This window comes from Camelus dromedarius, chromosome 1, assembly GCF_036321535.1.
Source record: "Camelus dromedarius isolate mCamDro1 chromosome 1, mCamDro1.pat, whole genome shotgun sequence".
Classification (NCBI taxonomy): domain Eukaryota; kingdom Metazoa; phylum Chordata; class Mammalia; order Artiodactyla; family Camelidae; genus Camelus; species Camelus dromedarius.
This window is the reverse complement of record NC_087436.1, coordinates 70,471,665-70,496,252: the sequence shown is the minus strand read 5'-3', so window position 1 is coordinate 70,496,252 and position 24,588 is coordinate 70,471,665. Positions and strand designations below refer to the sequence as shown.

General features: G+C 42.1%; 1 protein-coding gene across 4 annotated transcripts in view; it reads right to left on the bottom strand.

The window, feature by feature from the left end:
* Positions 1–24,588, bottom strand: part of SLC4A4 (solute carrier family 4 member 4) — a 310,190-nt gene that overhangs the window by 246,581 nt on the left and 39,021 nt on the right. For all 4 annotated transcript variants that reach the window (XM_064485250.1, XM_064485254.1, XM_031470303.2 and 1 more), the window contains exons 2-3: positions 20,580–20,653; positions 2,043–2,222 (exon numbers count right to left, since the gene is read on the bottom strand). In XM_064485250.1, coding sequence (XP_064341320.1) covers positions 2,043–2,222; positions 20,580–20,652 — 253 coding nt within the window. In that variant the 5' untranslated portion in view covers position 20,653. The remainder of the gene's footprint in view (positions 1–2,042; positions 2,223–20,579; positions 20,654–24,588) is intronic.

Sequence of the window (24,588 nt, the reverse complement as noted above, 5' to 3'; positions counted from 1 at the left end):
TCCAAGCTTCAATGCAATGAGTAACAATGTGTTTTAATTGGAATATGAGATGTTTACTGAATATCAAAGGTGATTATCTGGTGACCCAGGATCTTCAGCCAAACCCATCCTTAAATACAAAAGTATCAGACACTGGGAATATCTTAAAGCTTGAGCAAGTCAAGTTGGCAAAATAAACCATTTGGACTGGTAAAAGGAAAAAAAAAAATTAGAGGACTTCCCAAAGAGGAGCCCTCTGAGAATAAAAAAATGAACTACTTGGCTTATTCTACTTGCTGTCCTCAAACTGGTCCCCAAGTGCCACAAAAAGCAATGGCACTCCTGTACCAGACTCAGCGTTCAGTCTCCGTACCTTTCTGACCTGTCCATTCCCCATCACCTATCTGAGTCTCACTGGCGCTGTTTCCACTGCCCTTCCTAAAAAGCTGTTACATAATCACCATCTCAAAATCCCTTGGCCCATTTGTGTAGGTGAGTGTCTCTTTCCTTTTTAGTATTTATAGTGATGATGCACTCTTGTTCTTAAATTGCAGAATGAGAGATGATGAGAGAGAGAGAAAGAAAGAGAGAGAGGGAGACAGATCACACACACAACACTGGGGACAGCGCCTCTGATGCTGGTTCAGGCCTTGCCAAAACAGATAGCAAAGCAAGATAAACAGTAGTAATTTATTTGGAAAGGGATGTTATCTTTTGTTCCTCCAGACCATTAACTGTGACCTTTTTTGTCTGCATTTCAAGGACTTTGCTTAAAACTCAGACCTCATTTTTTTTTTAGTCAATATACGAACAATTACTTTCAGAAGGCTTTCCCCTCCAGTATTCCAGTGAAAAGCACATAACTCTTGCCCCCTGCCCTCTGGTCCTATCTACATCTTACATTTATTCCAAAACACTTGTATGTTTTAATTTAGTGGTCCAGTTCCAAACTCTCCTCGAAACTTTCATCTTTAATTTGGTGGTCATTGATTGCTCCTCTCAGCATAAGTACCTCTCCAGCTTCTAAGCCACCTGCTCAGTTCCAGTCGTGAGACTACAAAAACATTCACAGATTCACATCAGTATCCTTCACACCCTTTTTAATTTAACCCTGTACATTAGCCCTTCCACACTCCTGAGCTGTTAATTCTAACTTGGCCTCTCACCACCTGCAAGGACTGAGCTGGACCTTTATCTCCAGGGCCCATAATGTATCTTATTGCAGGTTCCATATTTCTGCAACTGTAGCAAAGAGAGGAGGAGAGTGCAGAGCCCTGGCAGCGGGAAAAGCTGTCACTATGTAACTCCTGTTGGAGAATCTTCCCAAATTGGCATGTTTCTGCGGCTTCTCTCTTCTCCCGCATACATTGATTCTCACTCCAGCCACAGAGCTACCCAGACAGCCAAAGATTCTCCACATCAAAAGAAGCCAAAGCAACAGACACATACACCTAAACACACAGTTCACCCTGTCGCTTGAAGCCAAAGATGTGCTCTGACCTCCTGCTATCCTGTTCCTAATAACGCCTCTACCCGAAGCACGACCGCTAACAGGTTCGACATCTCACAAGCTGGGTCACTCTATGCCCTTCTCTGACTTTCAGGATGCTTTCCCACTATTCCTTTTTAAATCAACTCGATTAAATGTCACCTGTAATCCTCTAAATGTCGTATATATGCATATATACACATATATGTATATAAAACATTCTTATCTTGGCTGTCTTACTACTAGTGTCTTACTACTGTCTTAATAGAACCTATTTCCAAGCAGAAATAATCGAAAAATTTCTTGCAGCCTTCCAGTTACTGTTGATAACTGTAGCTAAATACCACTTTACTGGTCAAAATGGACAACACAGGACCATGCCTAAACTCAGAATTTTACTAGATCTCTTCCTAGACCAATCTGCTGGGGCAAGAGAAGCATCTCCAGAGATAAAGTTTAAAGGCAACAATCCCAGTATTGCTGCATCCTTTTCCTTTAACCACGAGACCTTTAGAAGATCTCAGCTGTGGTGGGGGGAGGCTGAGAGAAGCGCTGACACCCAGGGAGTACTCACTGAGAGGCTTCAGGATGCTGCTGCTGGACTCATCTGCGTTCTCCACATCCGACTTGTCAGAGTAGTTCTCTGAGATTCTCTCCTTCTCCTTCTTTTCTCTGTGCCCCGTCTTCCTCTTGTGACGTCTCCTTCTCCTGTAGCTCTTTGGCACATGGACCCCGATGTAGATGGTGTGGTGGCCTAAGGAAGGTACACAAACCACTCATCATTTCAAATCACAATCTTTGCTACATATAAGTCACACCAGATCCACGGTCAGAAGAAAAGGTCTATGAATTCAACATGACCATTCCATATTCGACAAATGAACTCAAACTGGAAAAATAAAACCTCTTCCCAATTTTTGGTTAGCTGGTGTGTAACTCAACCTGTTGGCTGGCTCTAGGATTCTGGGAGGGTGGGCTCGAGGTCTATCCAGATAGACTATTTTGGTTTAGGAAAGCCAAAGAATATCAAACTGGAAATCAGGAATCCTTTCTGGTCATACCACTGCCATCAATGAGCTATTTGACCTTGAGCATGCTCCTTAACTATTCGGGACCTCAGTCTCACCATGTATGTAATGAGAGGCTTAAATTGGGTAATCCCTAGAGGCTGTTCCACTGCTAACCTTCCTTGAGTCTGTGATTATACTGAATAGAGTATTGAAAAAGGAACTCTTGGAGCTGAGGGAGAAAAAAGATCTAACTGAAGTTCAAGAAGTCATTTGGCTGGGGATAAGGTTTTTCACGAAAACTTTTTCTACCCAATCAGCAGAATAGAGACTTAGAACTGGGACAAACTAAGAAAAAATAAGACATACTTGGAGAGAACATTTTAGAAATACTCAAATGTTCACACTAGGAAAGAGCTAAAATGAATGTCAGCTACAGTGCCATTCTCATTTTTCTTTTTTCGTTTGCAAAAGTTTCTAAAAACTGGTTGTTGAAATGATAAAAATAAACCCAGCCCAGTAAAGACTGCCTTGAAGAGAAGGGCATGAGGAAAAAAGATTGTGAAATGCTTTCAGTTCTCTAGATGGAAGGAGCTGCAAAACTGACAAGTGGTATTATTTTTACAAAATCTGATAAGACAGGGAAAAAAAGGAACTCAAAGTTCTACATCTTTTTTATTTGTTTTAATTGGGAAACTTTTACTTTCACTTTATATCCAGCCTAACTTCTGAATGTGGGAACCACCATTTCTGAAGTAATGTAAAAGCATCTTTTTTGTTTTTTTGGTTTTGAATTGCAAATGGGAAATTGCCAATGGAAATTGCAAGAAAGATGAGATAATCTATGGATTTCCTTTTACATTCTGGAATTATTATTCCTTGATGACCACGTTAAGTGCCACAGACAATACCACACACCCACATGCAACACACATCCCTGCAGTGTGTCTGATATAAATGCTGTGGCTTCCTTTCCACAGTAACTCCTTGGGTATATCTAAAAACACCATAATTCACAGGGGTGTTCCCTTAAACTGGAAGGATTAAAACAGTACTATTAAGAAAGAGGTTCCAAAATATTAAAGGACCTTCTCTAGTCAAGAAAGAGGTTCCAACCAAGGAATGCAGAATGGTACATGAATGGGTGAGCATTTAAAAGAAAATATCTGATCCTTGGAATGAAGTTGGAGGCATCCAAGTGAAAAAAGAAGCCCCCCCACTGCCACCCTCCAACACAGACACACATACAAACACACACATACACACACACACACGCCAACTCGACTACTACAAAGCACAGTGACATTCTCCTCACAGGATGTGTGCCAATGAGAAATTTATCATGTCTAACCATTTGCAAGCAAACTGTTCTCATGGGAAAGCGATATTATACTGGGAAGTAGGAAACGTCTCAGAAACAATGTGAATTAAGAAACAGTGTCAATTGTTTCCTGCACTCCAGTTACTGAGGGAGTCCTGCAGCTTTATCTCAAGTCACACAACATACGTAAGCAAAGCCCAACCAATTTCTTTACTAAATCAAACACTGAAAGCTTGGTTGCCTTCGTTCAGGAAATGGGAAAACATCATGAAAAAAATTAAGAGGCTGAAAAAAAAATGTTTTAACCTGTCACGTTAAATACTTCCTTATGAAATAATGATGCCTAAGCCCCCAAAATGGCAGTTAAGCTACATGAGTCATATTGATGTCATACAGAAAATTTTTTTTAATGTATTTACCCAAATCTGCACTGCATATTTGATAATTCCTTTAGAAGACAGTTTATAGGGGCTGGTAAGATTTTAAGGTAAGATTGCTGGCTATGAAGTGCTGTTGTGGTCAACCTGACAAAAGAGTTAGGCCGATTTGGGGAGTGACATTCCCGAGCCCATGGAGAGGAATGTCCTTTACCTTCTGGAACCTAACTGGAGTTGTCATCACCACAGAAACGGGGCCACTTTACTCCCATCGTGATCACAGGCTTCCTCTCTGCCTTAGGAATAAGATTCAGCTCATGCCCATCTCTGCCAGCTCCTCCCTCAGGCGCCCCACCCCACCCCAGGCCCGCTCACTTTCCCACAGGTGGGGAAGCTTCCAGACACGATGCTGCACTACAGGGCCCAGGTACCAAGTGCAAATGTGGTTCCTTCTCAGACGTCCCCAGTTTCAGACATTTTTTATCAGCTTTATCAATGTATAATTCATCACATGCCATAAAATTCACTCATTTTAAGGGTACATATTCAGTAATTTCTACTATAGTTTCAGAGTTGTGCAACCATCAACATAATCCAACTTCAACTTCAAAACATGTCTACCAATCCAAAAAGATCCCTCATGCCCATCTGCAGTCCCTCTCTGTACCCCTGAAAACCACTCAGGCATTTTTTTATACTCTCAGTGATGGCCTCTGGGAAGTTACAATTCTCTGGTACCCACACAGCTGTGAACTTTTGGGAGGATCCTCACAGCGCACAGTCAAATAGAACATGCCTCGAATGAGGAAGATCTACCCTTCCAAGAGCTGCCAGAGGAAACCAGGGCACTGAGCTGAGCCATTCAAAATGCAAAGCATCCTCCTCTTCCTCTCGTACACTACTGCTAACTACATTTTCCTTTTCTGCCCATGTCCAGATAAAGGAAGAGGAACATGGTCCCAAAGGTAAACAAACCTTTTGGACCTTAAGGACCTCAGGGATAGTGCTTGTGTTTCATCGATGATTTCTCAACCTCTTTTCATTTCAGTAGCTTTGCCCACAGAGGAGAGGAAGACAGCCTCACTTTGGTAAGTGATGGAAAGGTCTGCTTTCTCAAAATGATGACCAAGGAGTTCATAAGCTGTATATGCTACTCACCAAAAATACCAAAAGTAAATGAGCTGGAATGGAAGCACTCTTACAGCCCACAGAATACCTGTCTTTAGAATCAACAGAAGTCACATTACTGATAAGAAATATATATATATATATATATATGCTATTGTTGATAAGAATATCATGGGTGGAGTGCAGTATTTATATTCATTAAAATATCTTTACCTGTCTCAGAGATAAGTCATGAAGATTAATGGCTATTTTAAAAACTACAACTCCCACAATGACAGCCAGCTCTTGGGAAAGCCATAGAGGTTGAGAGCGCAGTATTATTTTACATGTAAAATGAAAAGGAGAAACTTGATAGACAATCTTTCCAATTCAGCAAGAGTCTACAAAACAGTAAGACACTCAGAGAATCAGGGACAGTTGCCAGCTTAACTTATAAGGGAATTTTAGGATTAAAAAAAAAAAAAAAAAAAAACTCTGTTAGAAATGTCAGTAAAAACTGCTTCCAAAGATAATATTAAAGAAGAAAAAGCAAAACAAATTTAATAGCTATAATTCATAAGGAAATGGCAACTGTTTTCAAAATGTTACTAAAATAAAGGCTGCATTCTTGCTACTCAAAATTTTGTAAAATAAAACTACTGGAATCTACATTTGACAGTGTTCATTTATGTATAAGTCAAAGGGCATTCAGTCCTTGATTTGGCAGTGGCCTCCGTATCATGTGTTCAAATAAATACCCCGCATGCCTTTCTCTGACAGACGGTGCAAGTTCCCAACAAACTCTAAATGTTTTGGGAATCTCACAATCCACCCCACAGCCAATACTACTGGGAAGAAAACATGGCTTTCCTGGTTATCTCTGAATGTCAGAAATTATCACCAGGTGATCCCTGTTTCTTCCCATCCTCACGGGCTCCACTTCCGGTGAAAGCACAGGTCCTGCGATGCTATCATGTCCAGTTCTCCCAATTCCCAGGATATTTCCAAACTCAAGGCATGGATAGTTGCTAATCACAATTTCAGGCCAACAGAGAACTCTTACACTTACTAAACGTAGCCATTCAAGTTAAAGAGGCTTCCCCAGATACCCACTTCGCTACCAAGGATGATTCAGGACCTTGTAGAATTAGACGCATCAAACCAGCCAAACTAAAATTTCTGCAGCAGACAGAGTGGTTAACAACATATGCCTCTTCATGCAAGATAGATCATGAGCTCCTTTAGGAAACAGGGCTCTGTGTTTATACACATACAGAAGAGAGCAGCCATTTATAGAATTCTTACAAACGTGCCAGGTTCCGGCTTGGTCTCCCATATCTATGATCTCAGGCAGCCCTCACAATGGCACAAATCAAATACTGCTATTATCCCCACCATACAGGCAAAGAAGCCAAGGGTCAGGGAAGTCAAGGATGTTGTCACCAGCTAACTCAAAATCTGCAAGAGGAGTATCTCTCAGGTCTCAACATCCAGAATACTGAGTGTTTCGGGGGGAGGGGTATAGCTCTGTGGTAGAGCACATGTTTAGCATGCACAAGGGCCGGGTTCAATCCCCAGTACCTCCATTAAAAGAATAAAATGAAATAATTTTTTTAAAAGAACAGTGAGTGTTTCATCATTACTTTGTTTTTAGGGGTTTTTTTTTTCAGTAATATACACTATGTTTATACTACCTTACGATTAGGTTTCCTTCCTCATGTTGACTGCTAGAAACAGAAGAGACAAATCTTGGGCCAACCCGTAGTGGGTAGACAGAGTTTCGTGACGTGCATTTTAAACACTAACCTCACTCTTTCAACTTTTCAACCATTATTTTCCCTTCATGTTAAACATTTTTGGCATAAAGCAGCATATAAATATTATTCAAAAGCTGAGATGTCAGCACTGGGCGTAGAGGCCGGGGATGACTGGGGGTGGCTGTGGGCGAAGTAGATTTCTAGGCAAAGATTTTACCTGTCCTCCAGTGATCCTTTAGGTAGGTCTAAATCTTTGCCCAAAAATCTGCCTTCCCCCACAGCCATCCCCCAGCCATCCCCAGCCTCCTACATGCATCTCTAATTAAACACTAAGGGATGTTCCAAATTTGGTTTTTATCCACAGTGTTGCTCTTTCTATAATCAACGGAATTTCTGTTCTCTCCAATTCAAAGCAAAGATTCCATAACACCTGGCACTTTATATCATTCTTTCAGAACTAACCAGCCACAGTCCCAAAACATAAGTTCAATACTGCCTTCCTTGACTTGGCCTTAGGCCAAGAAGCCCAAAACATGTTCCAGCTATTGCCAGGAAGCACACAGGGGAGGGAGGCAAATTTAAGAGAGATTTACTATTTCCTTTTAATTATAAAAAGGAGAATGTGGAAGAGGAGGCAGAGCCCCTGGATGAGTGATAGATTATTTAAAAGATGCTGTGAAGACTTCACTTCTTGGACTAAAATAAATCTTAAAGGCTTTTTTTTAGAAGTACATGCTTAAGAAACCTTAAACAGAATCATAGTATCAAATCCAGATGCCAAAGAGGTTGTGTGTTTGGCACTTTATGTAATAAGTAATAGATCAGTGTGTCTAATCCTAAATACTTAAATAAATGAGATACAAATAACTTGTTAGTATATTACTCACAAACTCGAGAGAGTGTCCATAACCAACTCTATTAAGATATAATCAAAGCAACACTGCTAATTTGCTTGGGCATAAATACCAGTTCTTGAGAAGAAAACCCACTTCCAAAGGCATGGTGTAATTCTGCAGGTATACAGCGGGTAAGTCAGCTCTTGGTTAGATGTTTGCATCAGGGTCCACCCTTAAGACATATACAGTGCTCAGGACAAGGAATGATTCTACTTCTGTATTTCGGGTAAGGGCAACTTTTCATATAGAAAAGAAAATAATGCATGTGTTTATTAATAGATCATTGCATGCTACACATGTAATTTATTTATAGACCATTTTGAATGCTGATTAGTAATCTATTTTAATATTAATACTACCAGTTACACTTAGGAGCAGGCATGCAAGTGAATAAATAATAAAAGTGATGAAAAACAGGGAAATACTTTTCTTCCCACTGAACTGCAGGGAATTTTGTTCACTAAAAGCCTCCCAGAAATCCTTAAGGCAACTTGAGGTTCCCCAAGCAAGACTGATAAGAAATCTCAGCTTGTTACCTGGTGTTTACTGAGCACAGTACTTTCAATATTTAATATTTGATGACGATGATAACAATCTCCAGGCAAGAACAAACAGCACAGGAAAAGGTCTCAAAGGGGAGTCGAGCTTAAGGTGACTGGGCTAAATGCTTGCCCTTTAGCTCAGGAAAATTGTGCACCTGCCTGTAAGTGCTCATTTTTAGCAAAACAGTTCTAATCACAGTCTTTAGGTAAAGGCGAGAACCCTAAGACCACTCACTGAAGTAACATTTCCACCACAGTTCCCATCACTAATAGCTGATAACAGAGGCTAAAACTGACCAGCTCTGTATCAAGTCTGAAGTCATGAATATTTTTTTAAGAAATACAACTTTATTATATGCAATGATCATCCATTATTTGAAAACATCTAAGCTAGAACAGTCACTTAAAGGCACTATGGGAACCTACCTTAATGAATCAACAGGACTAAAAATCACTTTATCTTTTATAAACTACAGCCCCTGAAATGCTTCACAATCTCTAAAAAGCTGCTTCTCCAAAGTAATTCTAACTTTGCTCTAGCAGAACCTCCTTTATATTCATATCTATAGATATAAAATATAATCTATATGCCTATAGCTATACACTTATATTGAGATTTATATATATTATATACAACCGTCTATATATAGAGAGAGAGCTAGGTATCATTCTTATGGACAATCCGAGTCCAATAATGTCAGCAAAGTGTCTTCCACTGTGACTGCTGCACAAAGGTGCCCCATAAGTGTTCTCATATCTCCCTCCTATTTCCAAAGAGGCAAAAAAGCAAAGCACTATTTCGCCCCCTCCCACCTACCTCAAGCCCTGATAATAACTGTGAACACCCTCTGATCTCCAGCAGAGGCACTCCAGAGCACTCACCCCGAGCAGGACAAAACAGCCAACTTTAGACCGAGTCTAACTGGTCCTTGGCTCAGCTGTTTTAGTCAGTATGTAGAGTCTAACTGTGCAGCAGAGGCAACACCTTCCATAAGCTCAGTAACTTGACTGCATGGGGCAGAGTGGAGCCAAAAGGTCTGGGGAGGCTAGTGCCAGGCAGGGCAGTGCTAAGAGCAAAGAGGAGCCACCCAGCAGGAAGAGGTGACCCCTCCCTCCACTCATCCTGACACTCTAGAACCCCAAAAGAGCTGGAGAATTTTACCGTGCAGTACACATGCAGTCAGACAAAATCCACCTGTGAGCCACAGAGAACTGACAGTTCCCATTAACTCTCCTGTGGTCACCATTTGCACAACGGAATGGGAAGTAGGGTTGGAAGGGAGAAAACAATGGCTAATCCAACGGTCATTGACAACCGGATTTGCAGTTGCAGCCGGAGAGGCCGCTTAGAGAGGCACATAAATGCACACATTCACACTCTCATTCTAACCACATTGTTCGTCTCCGACTCTATTCTGCCTTCCCTTTCAGCACTGGCCTAAGTCCTGGCCGGCAATAGGAAGAGGAGTCTTTAGTCGCTATAGACAGATAATCCGCCATATAGTTCGTGCACTCACGGCTGATCAGGTATCAAACGTCTGAACACTAGCTCGCATCATTCCCTCCTCTCACACACTTGTATAGAGGGAAATGAGACGTGGATAATGCTGTGGGGCCAAAACAATGACGAAGAACTAGAGAAAGTGCCACAGGAGATTTAAATTAGCCTAGTTAAACCCAATCCCAGAACCTCAGGACTCTAGTTTTCCACACGCATCCAGAAAAGAGAAGCATGTCAGTCACTTCACAGCAGCACCTAATCGTACCTTCAGAGTTGGAATGACCCTTAACATCACCTGGCTCAACCTCTTCATTTATCAATGAGCCAACTAGAGCCAAATAGTTAACACTGTAGAGGCTGGGACTTTTGGTTCTCCTGGTTGGTTATAAAAGGTTTCCTTTCCCATTTTCCCATTACCTTGGTACCAGACTCCACCTCCCTGGCCCCCATTTTCCACTGTCTGCAAAACACAGACAAGGGAAAAAAAAAAGGATTAATCCTTCGGGTTAGCAATCACCTAGAAGACAAAAAGGGCTCAGGAGTTCTCTGAAAATGTCTCTGTCTTATAATCACAGAAAGACAGGTTTAAATACACAACCCTTAGTTCCATAAACTGCCCCAGAATAAGAAAATGTTCTGGCTGTGACATCTGTCCTCCCATTGAGCACCTGGGGTCATGCAAACAATGCAGCCAGCCAGGCTTGTGTCTTCTTTCTCGCTCACCTTCTCTTCAGTTCTCCCAACACCTGTTATTCTTCTCCGTTTAGTTCTTCCCGCTTCCTATTCTCCCAGGCGCTCCTCCCAGCTCTCATCCATCTCCCTTTCCAAATTCCTTTCCTGCTCCAGAGGAACCAGAAGTCGAGCACACTCTTCTGGAATGAGTCCTGCCCTGGGGAAGTCAAGAAGCCTGGCTCCTCATCCTAGTTATCCAATTACTCTCAGTGTTACTGAGAGCAAATCACTTTAACCTCTCCAGGGCTCATCTCTCTGTCTGTAAGGTGAGAATGTTGAGCTACATTTTCTCTGAGATCCTTTCTAGCTCCAAAAAGTCTATAATAATTCTAAATATTTTAACTGGTTACATGTAATGGAGCACACACAGAGAAAGGCCAAACGTTTTCTACTACTTCTCCAAGTGCCTTCTCAACTTATGATGACAGTTTTCTCCTTGGAAACTCTACAATCAACTCCAATTTGACTCTTTCCTAACCATGCCATCCAGATCGCTAACAAAAGCCACCAATCACCTTTTCCTGCCAAATCCACTAACTACTGCTTAACCTCCAACTACCTGACTCCAGGTAGCACTCTGCACAGCCAGTCACTGGCTCCTTATTGAAAATGCTCTTCTCTTGGTCTCAGAGACACTGCCCTCTTCCTGGTTTTCCTCTGACTTCTGTGATTGCTCCTTCTCTACTTTCAAACGTTGGCATAGCAGAGCCCAGTTCAATCCTCATCTCACTCTGTCCTCTCCCCTTGGTAATGTCATCCACTCTTATGGCTTAAAATGCTAGCTATCTCCCTGGGACTCCCAAACTTACATCTCCACCCCATCCTTGTTAGCTCCAGTTTGTGTAGCCAAGTGCCTGCTTTAGAGTTCTACCTGGATATCTCACAGGGGCCTCAAACTCAAAAAGCTGAACTCCTATCATCCTCCACTACTCTTCCTACAGTACTCCCCATCTGACGAATGACACGCAAATCTCCCAAATCACTCATAGCAGGAATCCAGAAGCAATCATGTCCATCCACCCATCTGTCCATCAGCAAGTCCTGGCAATTCAACCCATCTCTTTTGTCTCCACTCTGCTCCAATCTAACATCATCTCTCAGTTGAATCTTAGCAACAGTCTCCCCACCTTTACCTTCGCCCTCTTGGGAAACTCTCTCCATCCACCAGCCAGAGAGATCTTCTTTAAAATGCAAATTTTTGTCTTGCCACTTCCCTGCTTATAATGCTCTGCAATGGCTCCCCAGCGCACATTCAAAAAAATTCAAAATTTTTAGCATAGCAAAAAAGGCCACAAATTATCTGGGTTCCATCTACTTGGGGCCACCCTCTCCCGGTTCACGTGGTCCAGCAACATAGGCCTTATTTCTGCTTCTCAGACAGGCCTGCCTCTTTCTCAGCGCTGGGAGTCTTCCCTCATTCCTGACCTAGCTAATCCTCCTCACCCTCTAGGTCTCAGCTCACTGTCACTCTGTGAGAGATGCATTCCTTAGTCTCCCACGTAAATTCACCCATGTACATGATACACTCTCCAAATTGTCATATCTACCAACCTGTGTCCTTAAATAATGACTCGTTTATTTGACTGCACATGAATTGTGGTCCTAATTGGAATATGTTATCACTTGCAATGGTACATGTGAGCCTGGAAAAGCAACATATCAGAGCTTACCGCTGCAACTGTTCCTACCATTTTGATAAGCTTAAAGAAAAAAAAAATAATAATAAAGGCACTGTCCATCAGTTAAAGTTAATAAGGAGAGTCACCATCAATATTAATCAACTAATTTGTTGATCACCAGGTATCAGTACCAGCAGTCTGAAAGCGTTCTGCAGTCGCAGCAAGCACTGCTGAGAAGGTGTTGAGCGTAAAGATAAATCACATGCAAGGAATATATCCAGGGAAGATAATATCTTACATTGATAGGGTTCATCCTGGGGATTTCAAATCAGTTGACTTACATCCCTGGCAAAACTAGGAGAGAAGGAAGCACCAATGCTGCTTCTTTCCATGAAAATCTGAGACTCAGAAATTAAGTAATTCGCCATTGGCTTACTGCTAGTACCAAAGTATTTTTCTGGTGTTTTCCAAGACTCCTTAGAGCATCTCTAGTAGGTAGATAAGAAGATAGGTTATTAACTGCCCTTTGCCTGAAGGAAATGTAACCACACAAGCATAATTGGCCTCATGTCACCCAGAAAGGCAGGGCAGAGCCAAGAACAGAAATAGGTCCTGAGATGCCTGGTTCTCTACGACATTCTCAACACACAGCATGGACTGAAGAAAAGTACCTCAACCAGCAGATACTGACTGAGTTTGCCAAATACATGTATCCATGGTTTTTTGATTATGAGTTTTCATTCTACATCCAAGACACTGTCTTTATTTTTCAGCAGGGGTAGAATTGTTTGTTGAAAATTTAATAATCAGGGGGAGGGTATAGCTCAAGTGGTAGGGCACATGCTCAGTACGTGTGAGGTCCTGGGTTCAATCCCCAGTACCTCCTCTAAAAGTAAATAAACAAACTACCTCCCCCTACAAAAAAAATAAATCAAACAACATTTTTTTAAATAAAATTTAATAATCAACTGGAAGATGAAGTGATGATTTAGCCTATCTATGAATGTGTGATTCTAGCCCTCTAAAGTTGATATGTTGCCCAATATTACTAAAATTCAAACACCCATTTTGATTTCCAAAAGTTCCCACCATGAGGAGTCAGATAAATCATATCCTAAGAGGTTTATGCAGCATCTGTTCTCCTTTCAAAGCCAGCGGGGTATAAGGAAAGGTGAACACGTTGAGTATAGCATTCAGGGTGGCTGCTTTCTAATTCTAACTCCGTGGAAAGGTAGAAACAATTAATCAGATTTAAAAGCTTTTGCAGCTATTCAGAGAAGGGAGTTATTTAAGTCTCCTCTACTGCTGATTCAATGGATGTCACTCACCACCCCTCCACCTTCACCTTCATCCCACCTGGCAATCAGCAGCTTCAGGGGCACAATATTTGGAACCTCCTGTGAACTCCCATCATGGAAGGCTCTCACCTCAGTCCCCTAAACGCGATCAGTCAGAAAAGTAAAATAAAACAAAAAAAATCCCACAAGCATGCTCACCACAGCACCAAGAGAGCCTCAACTGAGCTTTATTTCCCCAATGATTCTGAGTCTTGTAATGTTAAAAATGGAGAAATACTTAGCTCAGGTTGAAATACTTAGTATTATTTCTATACTATTGCATAATCTCATTAAATTGGCACCCAAATTATATAACAGCCACTGGGGAACATATTCTAGTCTATGCTGCAGAGGGGGAAGAAAAAAATGTATATATATAATATATTTATATACTATATAGATAGATAGATACAGATATTTATATAATAGAGCCTTGAATTCTCCTCATTGGTGGAAATGTATCATATAGTTAAATCTGTTTTCCAGAATAAGCAACTTTGCAGGCTTTATTAGACCATAAGCACGCATTTGTAATTTACCCTGTATGCAATTATACTTAGTATGCCTCTTCTTGTAAAAGGAGGCAATTTCACAGGTAGGGGAAATATGTATCAGAGCCATTTAACTGTGAAAATCAGACCTAACATCCGGACCTTAAAGGGAATCAGAATAAGTCCAAAGAGAAATAGACAGCTGGCCTTGGAAAACCTTTCTGGCTTTGCCTTTTCCAATACAAAAAGCAGTAGGTAAGTGTGGTTAGGAAGGCAAGGGATAGACGTTGGTAGAAATGAATTAAGCAAATAGCAAACATTTAGGTCAGTTGCAATTTTTAGAGTGATAATCATCATTGAAAATTATTGGTGCGGCTTTATCAATCAGAAAGCAAAAGAACAGAAAGTGGTATGGTACAGAGCATTCCTATTCCTAATGTCACATACAGCAGCAACACTTTCTTACTGTAACATGCAATGCTGTACACTGGAACACTGGACATGAAGCGCTGTGACATTGTAACAGGTAACGTGTAATTATCCAAACGGTTCAATGGTGAATGGCATGATCTATTATTCTCATTTTACAGAACAAGAAATCCAAAATCCAAACAGTGAATTTCATCCTTCACTTATGCCATGCTGCAGCAATACAGCGCGTTTTAAACTTTTCTTCCCAAACTGATGCCCAGCCGCTCAGCTTTAACAACACATGAACAAAACAAGGGATAGAGACTCCCCCAAATAAATAGGAAACAATATGTCTCAAAAATACGAGCAGACACGAAGCCTTGAAAAAAGAAACTCAACCATAGACAAAACTGCTCCAAGTGTATTAGTTTAGAATTTCTGGATCCTTGTCAAACACAACAAGTACCAAGTTCAATCTGTGAAGTTTACTGCCATAAAAGAATGTAGACACCCAGGACAGAAAGTGGCTTCAGAGGGCGTTGGCCCAGACTCTTCCATCAGGAAATTCTCTACAGTTGGAAAACTTGGGGGCAGGATGTCTGATTCTAGTTTCAAAAGCCCACAGAATTATCACGGAGCTCAAGAAATCCATGCACAAATATTTAACTTCACTGACACAGCATGAGGCGCCAGGCAGCCAGGTGCTGCCTGCTGCAGGGCCTCTGGAGGGATTTCAGCGGAGGCCCCGAGGAGGAAGAGGCCGGACACAGCGAGAGGTCGGCGTGGGCTCCGCCGCTCTGGGAAACCCAAGCTGCCCTTCAAGCACCAGCCCGTAAACACCTCACCGCGTTTCCTTCAAGCGCTCCAGTGTGTGGAATCATTGTTTCTTTTAAGAAGGCTTTTCCCTCGGCAATATTTGCCCAAGTATTTCCTCTGTACACAGTGTTTCTGAGCAATTAGAGTGAACAGGAGAGAGGAGGTCAGCAAAACGCAACCGGACACTTGTGTCCAGCGCTCAGAATAGCGCGGCCCGGACTCGGCCCCTGCCTCCCCACCCGATAGGCTTTCATTCACTCCTTCTCGGCAGTTACGTTTTGACCATTGTCATCGTTAACAAATGTCCAGCAGGCCCCATTTTTTTCCTTAGAATACCACCTCCTCCCACACACATAAATACATCATCATAATATCCTCTAGTGAAAAACAGGTTTGAGTCTTGATGACTTCAAGTCTGTAAAATGCTCAGATCCTGACCTCCAGACAGACAAAAGCCACCATTTCACCATTTCATCTCTCTTTTCAAAATACAGAGCAGAAGAAGGAAAAAGAATAAGGTGGAGATGTTTTAGGGGCTTCTTCTTATCAATACAAACGATATAAAGACATCAATGATCTTTGTAAAATGAAGCAGGAATAACAGCAAGAAGAGGATCACTAGAGACTATCACCTCATTCGACTGAGTTCTAAGGGAACCAAATTGCTAACTAAAAACTTAAACAAAGATTTTAGAGGATTATATAAAGTAATTTTATGTACGCTTTAGTTTATTTATACATTCATTTATTCACTCTTTCCTTTAACAAATATTTAGTGAATGTCTACTTTGTTCCAGACCCTGTCTTTACTTTTTCACCTTTATTTCCCTAAAAATAATCTTCCCATAAATTCCATGCATTTTCAACAATCCTCTCTCTCTCTCAGTGTCCATCCGTAGACATGGAAATCTGTAGACTTATTCTTCCATCTGGACAGATGGGAGCACACTTCCTTTTGGACTTGGTTTTGAACGAAAGAGGAAAACCCCATGAAATATCATAATGGCTTTTAGTAAGAACACTGATCAAACTTCAGAAATGGAGACCCATTTCAGCCAATATTGTCTTGCTGTACTTTGTGCTTCCTGAGTTGCTGGTTAGGTTTGATGTTAAGAAAAGGCCCCTCCTCACAAAGTCAGAGTTGCCAAGGCTGGCTGGGGAGTTACCTAGTCTTGCAGAGCCAAGGCCTTATCTCAAAGGATAAGGTGGAGTTTGCTCTTTTTCCCCTATTGCAAAATATGAGAATATTAAGTAATCTGTTTACGTCATACAGACCCCAAATCTTAGCTGACTTTTTAAAGGATAAAATATCCATAAGATTTCCTTCTGTTTGGAAAGAGCTACCTAGGATTCTTTCTTGCCATCTCAACCTCGGCTCACCCAACAAAATTTGCCTGTTTCCTCTAAGTGTGTCTGAAGTGAAAACTTAGTTCCTCACAGTCAGCATTTCAGGATCACTCTGGTAACATTCATTTGTCATCTACAGACCAATTCTGTGAAAATGCCTGGGCTGGGCCTGGAGCCTTTTGGTACAGAAACAAATGTGATATCTGAAATGACGTGAAAAATTTTAAATGTTTACCCACAGTCACCATTCCATACTAAAAATGTTAGCTTTAAAAAGCACAGTATGGGGGGAGGGTATAGTTCAAGTGGTAGAGCCCATACTTAGCATGCACAAGGTCCTGGGTTCAATCCAAGGTATCTCCTCTAAAAATAAACAAACAAATAAACCAAATTACGCACCCCCCCCCAAAAAAAAACACACAGTATAAAGTAGCCAAAGAAAGAAGAGATGTTAAAAGTCTCTATTTTAAAGGTCAAAACTGACACTTGGTTTTCTTTCTCAAGAGTATCTCCTTAAGATTCACAGACATAGAAAACAAACATGGTTACTGGGGGACAAAGTTGGAAGGGATGGATAAATTGAGAGGCTGGTATTAGTAGATACAAACTACTATGTACAGAACAGATAAACAACAAGGTCCTGCTATACAGCACAGCGAACTATATTCAGTGGCTTGCAGCAACCCATAATGAAAAAGAATATATATATATATATGAATGTATGTATGTATATAATTGAAACACTATGCTGTTCACCAGAAACTAATACATTGTAAATCAACTATACTTCAATTAAAAACTGGGGAGACAAAAAGAAAAAAAGTATTTCTTTAAGCCAGTAACACAAGTGCACAAGACAAATTATGTGAAAACAAGCTTTAGGTCTTTAAATATACCCCACATGGATAAATTCATTATTTAAACAGAAGGTGACTCCTCTTCTGACTCACTCTCCTCTTAGTGAGTTTTGCAGCTGATGGTTTTCTACTGAGTCTTTAGAATGTGGATTCAATGTCATGCCACCCACTGCGAGTAAAGCTGAACCAGGTGAACTGAAGGTGGGGTTGGCAATCTCAGCCTCTCTCCTCTCCTCAGAACCACAGCCTCAGGAAGAGCTGTGAGGGAGCATCTGGCCCTGGCCTCCAGGCTGAGCCGATCCAATCACCCCGTATTGAGTGACCTTAAGAAGAACTTTTAAAGTATAAACATTTCAGAGTAACTAGAGTCATTGGAGGTCACCCTAATAATCATTTAATGGGAGTGCATCTTGTTTGTGCAAATTATTTTAAAAAACAAAGTTTTATCTTAAGTTTACTTTTGCCAAGGGTGCTGCAATATACTTTGACCATGTTTATCCAAGAAGCAACAGAAATAACTACTTGGATAAAAGGAAATATGTCTGATAAAAGAAATGTTAGGTGTTCCAGCTCCTTGCCCTTTGAATTTGATCCTTAAAATCGGAGCACCAACGCCTGCCACAAATGTACCAGAAACTCAGCTATTTTGGAACAGAAATAACAGCCTGCTCTCCCTCAAAGACACTCTTTTCTATGCAATTGAAAACATGAGACAGACTCATGTCCTTGAGGAAAACATTCCCACTCGAAATCCTGCTTAGAGTTCTTGACAGTCAAGTCATCTGTTTCTTCATTCTCAACCACTGGGACCATGGATAGATAAAGCCGTCACACCCATCTCTATTTCAACTTCCTTACACTTTCACCTGGAGTAACTGTAAAATGTAAGTGCTCCCACCCCTACCGGGGGAAGCGAGGTGAGGATATGGGAGAGTCGGAGGGGAGGGCCCTGACTACAGTTTCATGACTTGCACTACAAGGAGGCCATACTGTTGGATCACCTCCACAAAACAATGAGACCACGAGCAACCATCCTCCACCAGCAGCCATGTCTTGTAAGACATGTGATTAATCCAAGCTCCAATCGACATGAAACATAATCGTTCAAACACAGTCTTAACCAGAAGAGAAAACACACAAAATCCACGCGGCAAGCTGAATCCTCACAAAGCCAAACAATTTTACAGATGTTTCCGCCACTTTTTGTCTTTTGTTTCTCCATAAAGAAACCTGACTCCAGGGTTCTGTGCTGTTCATTACCCTGTTGTCTTAATTTTGTACTTGAAAATCAAGGGGAAAACTTCAGGAAATACACCTCTTAGTCAAAGCCTTAAGAAATCCATGTATAATATTCTATTTTAATAGACTGCTGTCAATCCTACAGACCTTACAAACTCAAGAACGATTTATATCTCCTGTGAAGTTAGCTAGAAGGCTATTCACAAGGAACACACACACACATACAAACTCACACACAGAGTACATCTCATCCCCAAGCTTTCTCACTGATTTTTCTACCTTAACTGTCCTGAAATTATACGGTATTTGCTCAATCCTACATTAATTCTTATCTTCATATGCTATAACTTTAAGATTCTTATCTCCTTTTTGACACTGGGACAGTGACAGAGTCACCACAATGGAGGTTTAACATCATGGGTTACAAGACTCTTAAGACAAAAGTTTTATTATTTTGCTTTCACTAACTTGGCATTTCCCCACAGTCATGTTGTAAAAGTGCAAGGAACCCATAAAACAATATGAAAGAAAATATTGCGGTTTCCTTTTTCCTAAGAAATGCAGGCATCAAATTCTTATTAGTCAGTCTCAAGAGCACACACACAGGAAAGAGGGAGGAGGGAGGTGCAGGGAGAGACCAGCCCTCCAACACGACACGGTCTGAAGAAACTTACTAAGGAAACCTTTCAGCCACACTATCCCAACTATTCCAGGTGCCAGAGGAGCACCCCTTGCCTGGGACCTGGCTGAAGCGGCACCCTAGAACACACAGGACCCAGCCTCTTTTACCTGAGCCCACCCACTCCCCAGTCCCAGTCTCTAGTAGACATTAAATAGTTACTGGATGGTACCAATCTGACTAGAGTGTCCAAAACACATACGAACTCTTCCTTGGGTGATTTTACAGGGCAGAATTTATGACATGGTTCCCCAGCAAGGTTCACTGAACTCTTAAGTACTGTCTAGAACCTTGATTACTTTTCAAACTGTCATTATGAAAATTAGTGACACCTGGTGTATCTGTGATGCCTTCACATACTTACTTTAATAAATATTAATTAAGCCCTACCTTCTCACTATCAATTAATCACTGCTAAGTCAAGAGAAGAGAGAAGGAAAGGCACGCTGAAAGCACCCAGCACCAGCTGAAATTTAACTCTTACCTGGTTTGTAGCTGGCACTGGGGAACATGAGCAAAAGAGGTCCTGGAGGTTTTTTAAGGAAGAAATGCTTGCCCATCTTTTCCTAACTGAGACGCAGCCATAATTACCACTCTTTATATCCTCAGCTTAGACCCATGTTTCCTGCAGCAATGGTATCATTCTCCCTCCGTAACATCTGTTTCTCTACCCCGCAGGCAATAAGGAAAAATTTTAGAAGATACTGCCAAATACATTTATATAAATCTAGCAGCTTCCTTGAATTAGTCATTGGAAGGTGGTTAATATTATCAGGCAAAATTATTTAGTTTTGATGGAGAGGCACAACTGACATAGGCACCTGCTTTAAAGTAAGACCCCTGTTTTTTGGATGTTGTTATTAGCCAGGCAGGACCACCCTGATTCAGACACTGATGGGCCAGTATACTTCTCAAGAATTACTTTCTGTGTTGAAGCAAAATGTGGAGATTAAGGAAGCTCCACAGAAAACCGTGGGTTTCTAACTTCAAAAATACAAGCTACGTGCCATGCATGCGCGCTATTACAAAGACATAGGTATGTACGTATACACTTCCCCAGACCCGTCAGGCTCACCTTCTACTTCTTCTTCATCACACACATGCTTAAGGAAGGAAGCACCTCTGTCCAGGACAGCTTCATCCTCCATCCTATAGTAATAAAAAAGAAAAAAAGAATGCTCAGACTTCTCCTGGAGTGAGCCACCAGATGCTGCCCAGCTTCTGGGCAGGTGAACCTGTAAGCCGCTGTTCATGTCAACGGGGCAGAGTCCCTCCGCCTTGGGTGTCTGCTGCTCCTTCGCTCCTTCAGCTCCTCTCAGCTGGTGCTGGAGAATATGCCGGTCCCACATAGCTTCGGTCCTAACCTTGAGAGGGCACCCACGGGGACAGGTGAGAGAAAATCATCTCAGTCCTCCAGGCTGGATGCCGGGGGTTCTCTCCTTTGGGATTTGCACCCAAAAAAAAAAAAAAAAAAAAGATGAAAGGAGAAAAAAATACCAAGAGAGGAAGTTTGGTGTGCCTGGAGTACTCGTGATGATCGTTTGTGGAAATCCAGCTTCGGTGCTCAGCTCTTTAAACACCCACTGCATAAAAATGTATACCCTCACACACACACACACACACACACACACACACACACGCACACACGCACACCCACCCACACACAGAGAGCGGCGGGGAGTTAGGCTAGTGCACAGTGGGAGCCTAGCTTCCAGCCAGCCTCTTAATACCAGCACAGCCCAGTATTCTCTGTTGAGTGGCAAGCTTTGAGTCACATGTTGGCCTTACGGAAATCTGACATCTGAGGATTATCCAGCAACCCGGCGTCGGCAACGGTCACATATATATGCCACTCATTCATTCATTTTCCACATTCTTATCCCATGTCTCTCTCTGTGTATAGCTGTCCTGTTAACTCTTCCCCAAGGGGCACAAAGTTCCTCATTTTGTAGCCACATTATGCTGTCCTCCTGTCTCCTTACATAATAGGATCGCCTCTGCAATTTCATATGCTAAATAAGACCTCAGAATCCATCCAAGTAATGACAGCGTTTTCACAGCCTCCCGATGCCAAACGTGTTTCTACTTTATAGAATGAGTTAAGGTTTATTTCCATATTCTGTGACTCCTTTTCATTGCACTAACTTTGACATACAGAATTCCATGAACTCTATTTATAGTGAAAGCAGAAAGAAATCCCGAATTGCTCAAATGCTGCTTGTGTCCTACGGATCTAGAAACAAAGAACTTTCTCTGGGGACAGCTGCTCTATGTCATACCGTACATGAGCTCTGCCAGAGAACCAAATGTTCACTCTGTATTCTGTTCATCCAATTATATGCTCAGGCATTGAATCCCGTAGGTCTGCTTTCCATATTGTCTCTATAACGTATTCTTGTGCTTCCCATATTTGTTATAATCTACGTGGAGAAGCACTGAATTCACATTTCCCTCCTTTCTATTTTAGGAGTATTTCCATCTCACAAAGCAACCATCTGAGCTTAAAAAGTCAGAAATTTGGTGTCAGGGAGACCCAGGTTTAAAAAACCTAGCCCCTAAAACTTAGTATTTGTATCACCTGGAGCAAAGTATCCAACATTGTTGAGCCTCAGTTTTTCCATCTATAAAATTGGGGGTCAGAATATCAGCCTGGCAGGATTGCTTTGCAATTCAAATTAGGTGACAGATGTGAGAGCACTCAGTTTTGTGCCTCGCACCTGTTACGTGTTTAATAAAGGTATATTTCCGTCCATCCTTCTCTTTCTTTTCCCTTGACTTTACCAGTGGACAATGCCATGAAGAAACTTATTACTTCTGGAAACTTACAGAATATCTTATTTCAGGGGTATGGGCCTTATACACGAAAGTGCATCCTGATGTATGTCTTTTTCCTTTTCTACACTCTAACTAAAACTATAAAACTAAATGCGAACAGGATATGGCTCAGCTGTCAGGATCATAGCAAAAAGCAAATGCCTTGAAGACTTGAGAAGTCAAGTCAGTTATCAGCCTCTCTGAGCTTCTGGTTCCCGTGAAGATTAAATGATCCAGCATATTTGCTGATCCAGCAAACATTTATGTTGTGTCTGCTACATCCCTGGCCCTCTTCAGAGGGAGGGGAATACATCTGTGAATAAGGCAGACAAAACTGCCCAGAAACAAATCATAAATAGATGAACAAGGTGATCCTAGAGAGCACGGAGCGCTCTGCCGAAGAGGATAATAAGGCAGGGGCTACTTAGCATGAGATGGTTCGGAGGCGGCTTCTGACGAGTTGACATTTGAGCAGAGGCAAAAATGATGGCAAGGAACCAGACATCTGAAGATCTGGGGGCAGGACATTCCAAATAAGGAGAACAGCAAGTGCAAAGGCCCTAAGGTGGGAAGAAGGTTAGCACGTTCCGGGAACAGAGCGAGGTCAGTGAGGCTGGACAGAGAGACGGACGGTCAATGGGAGGTGACGATACTGGAAGCCATCAGGTCCCTGCAGGACACAGCGGAAGTGCTATGGCAGCCCCAGAAGGGTTTTAAGACGGAAAGTGACTTGAGCTGTTTCGCCTTTTAAAGGATCACTCTGGCTGCTATGTGAGAAATGCATAGTCAGGAGACAAAAGAAACTAGGAAACTATCTCAGACAAAAGAAACTATTTCAACCAACTGTGGAGAAACAGGTGTAGGGGGAGGAATCAAGAGTTCTTTTCTGGCCACTTTATGGTTGAAATACTTACTATACATGAAAGAGAAACTGTCAGGCACACCACTATATGTCTAAGTCTAGAGCTCAGGAGCCCAGGGCTGGAGATAAGAATTGGGGAAATCGATGAATAAGGCTGGTATCTGAAGCTATTACCAGATGAAATCATCCAGGAAGAAAACAGAGAAATAGAGGCGTTGACCTAAGACCAAGTGCCGGGCATGCCGACACTGACACGCAGAGCAGAGGAACAAAAGCAGTCCATGAGGTGAGAGGAAAACCGGGAAAGAGTGATGTCAGGGAAGCTAGGAAAGGAAGAGCGTGCGGCTACCAAGAGGCTGAGAAAGATGGAAACAGAGAAGAACTTGGGTTTGGCGACATGGAGGTTGTTGGTGATGACAATCAAAGCACCTGAAACAAACCTCCACCCATTCACTCATTCAGTAAATACTTGCTGGGTATCTACTGGGCGCCAGGCACCCTGCTGGCACTGGAGATCCAGTGCTGAGCAAGACAGACAAAGGCTCTGGTGTAATCACATCTGCTTTCTCTGTCCAAGGGGCAAGAACCCCTCAGTATTACAGCCCTTGTGGACCTAGATGAGTATGACAGCTTAACATGGAAATTCCTTCAAAGACCTTGGAAACACAGCAAAGCCTGGAGCCTGGACTACTGCATGGACACTCAGAAAACTGTCTTCCCTTCGGGAAACAAAGAGTAGTTTAGCCCACGTTTTTTCTCAGAACAAATGCTTTCCAGTCCTATCGACCTACAGAATCCAACACCAATTCCTGCAAAACATCATTTCTGCACCCCACCATGAATCAAGCTGGTCCCAAAGTGGTCTACTGACTTTCCACATATTCCCTAAATAAAATGTGTAGCCTCTGCACCTAAGCCCTTCCCCAAATCGCATGCAACAAACAATCAAAGCAGAAGTAAAGGAAGAAAGCAGGAACAACTGAACAACCGTACAAATATTACAGCCCAGAGCCCGCTTCCTAGATGGAGAAAGCCACCCAGCATAACTAAAGCACCGTCTGTGTCAGAGTGCGAATAACGCTGGGGGCATTCCTTGGCTCTTTGGTACATATTTCACATTCCCTCCAAGACTATACATAGCAAGTAATGAGAAACCTAGTTCTTTCTGATGGACAATGCAGAGCTTCTGTCAGCAGCCTCTTCCCCTGTAGAAAGTGAAAAAGAAAATGCAAACTGAAGATACAAAGCCTGCACGCCCAGCGCAGCCCTGGCCGGAGAGCAGGTCCGGCCTGGCACATCTGGGCTCCTGCGCCAGGCACAGGGGCTTCACGGCGCTTTTTCCTCTTGACGCCACAAGCGTCAGTTATTTGGGTTTGTGTCCCCTTCCCCCAGACCTTCTCAGCGGCTG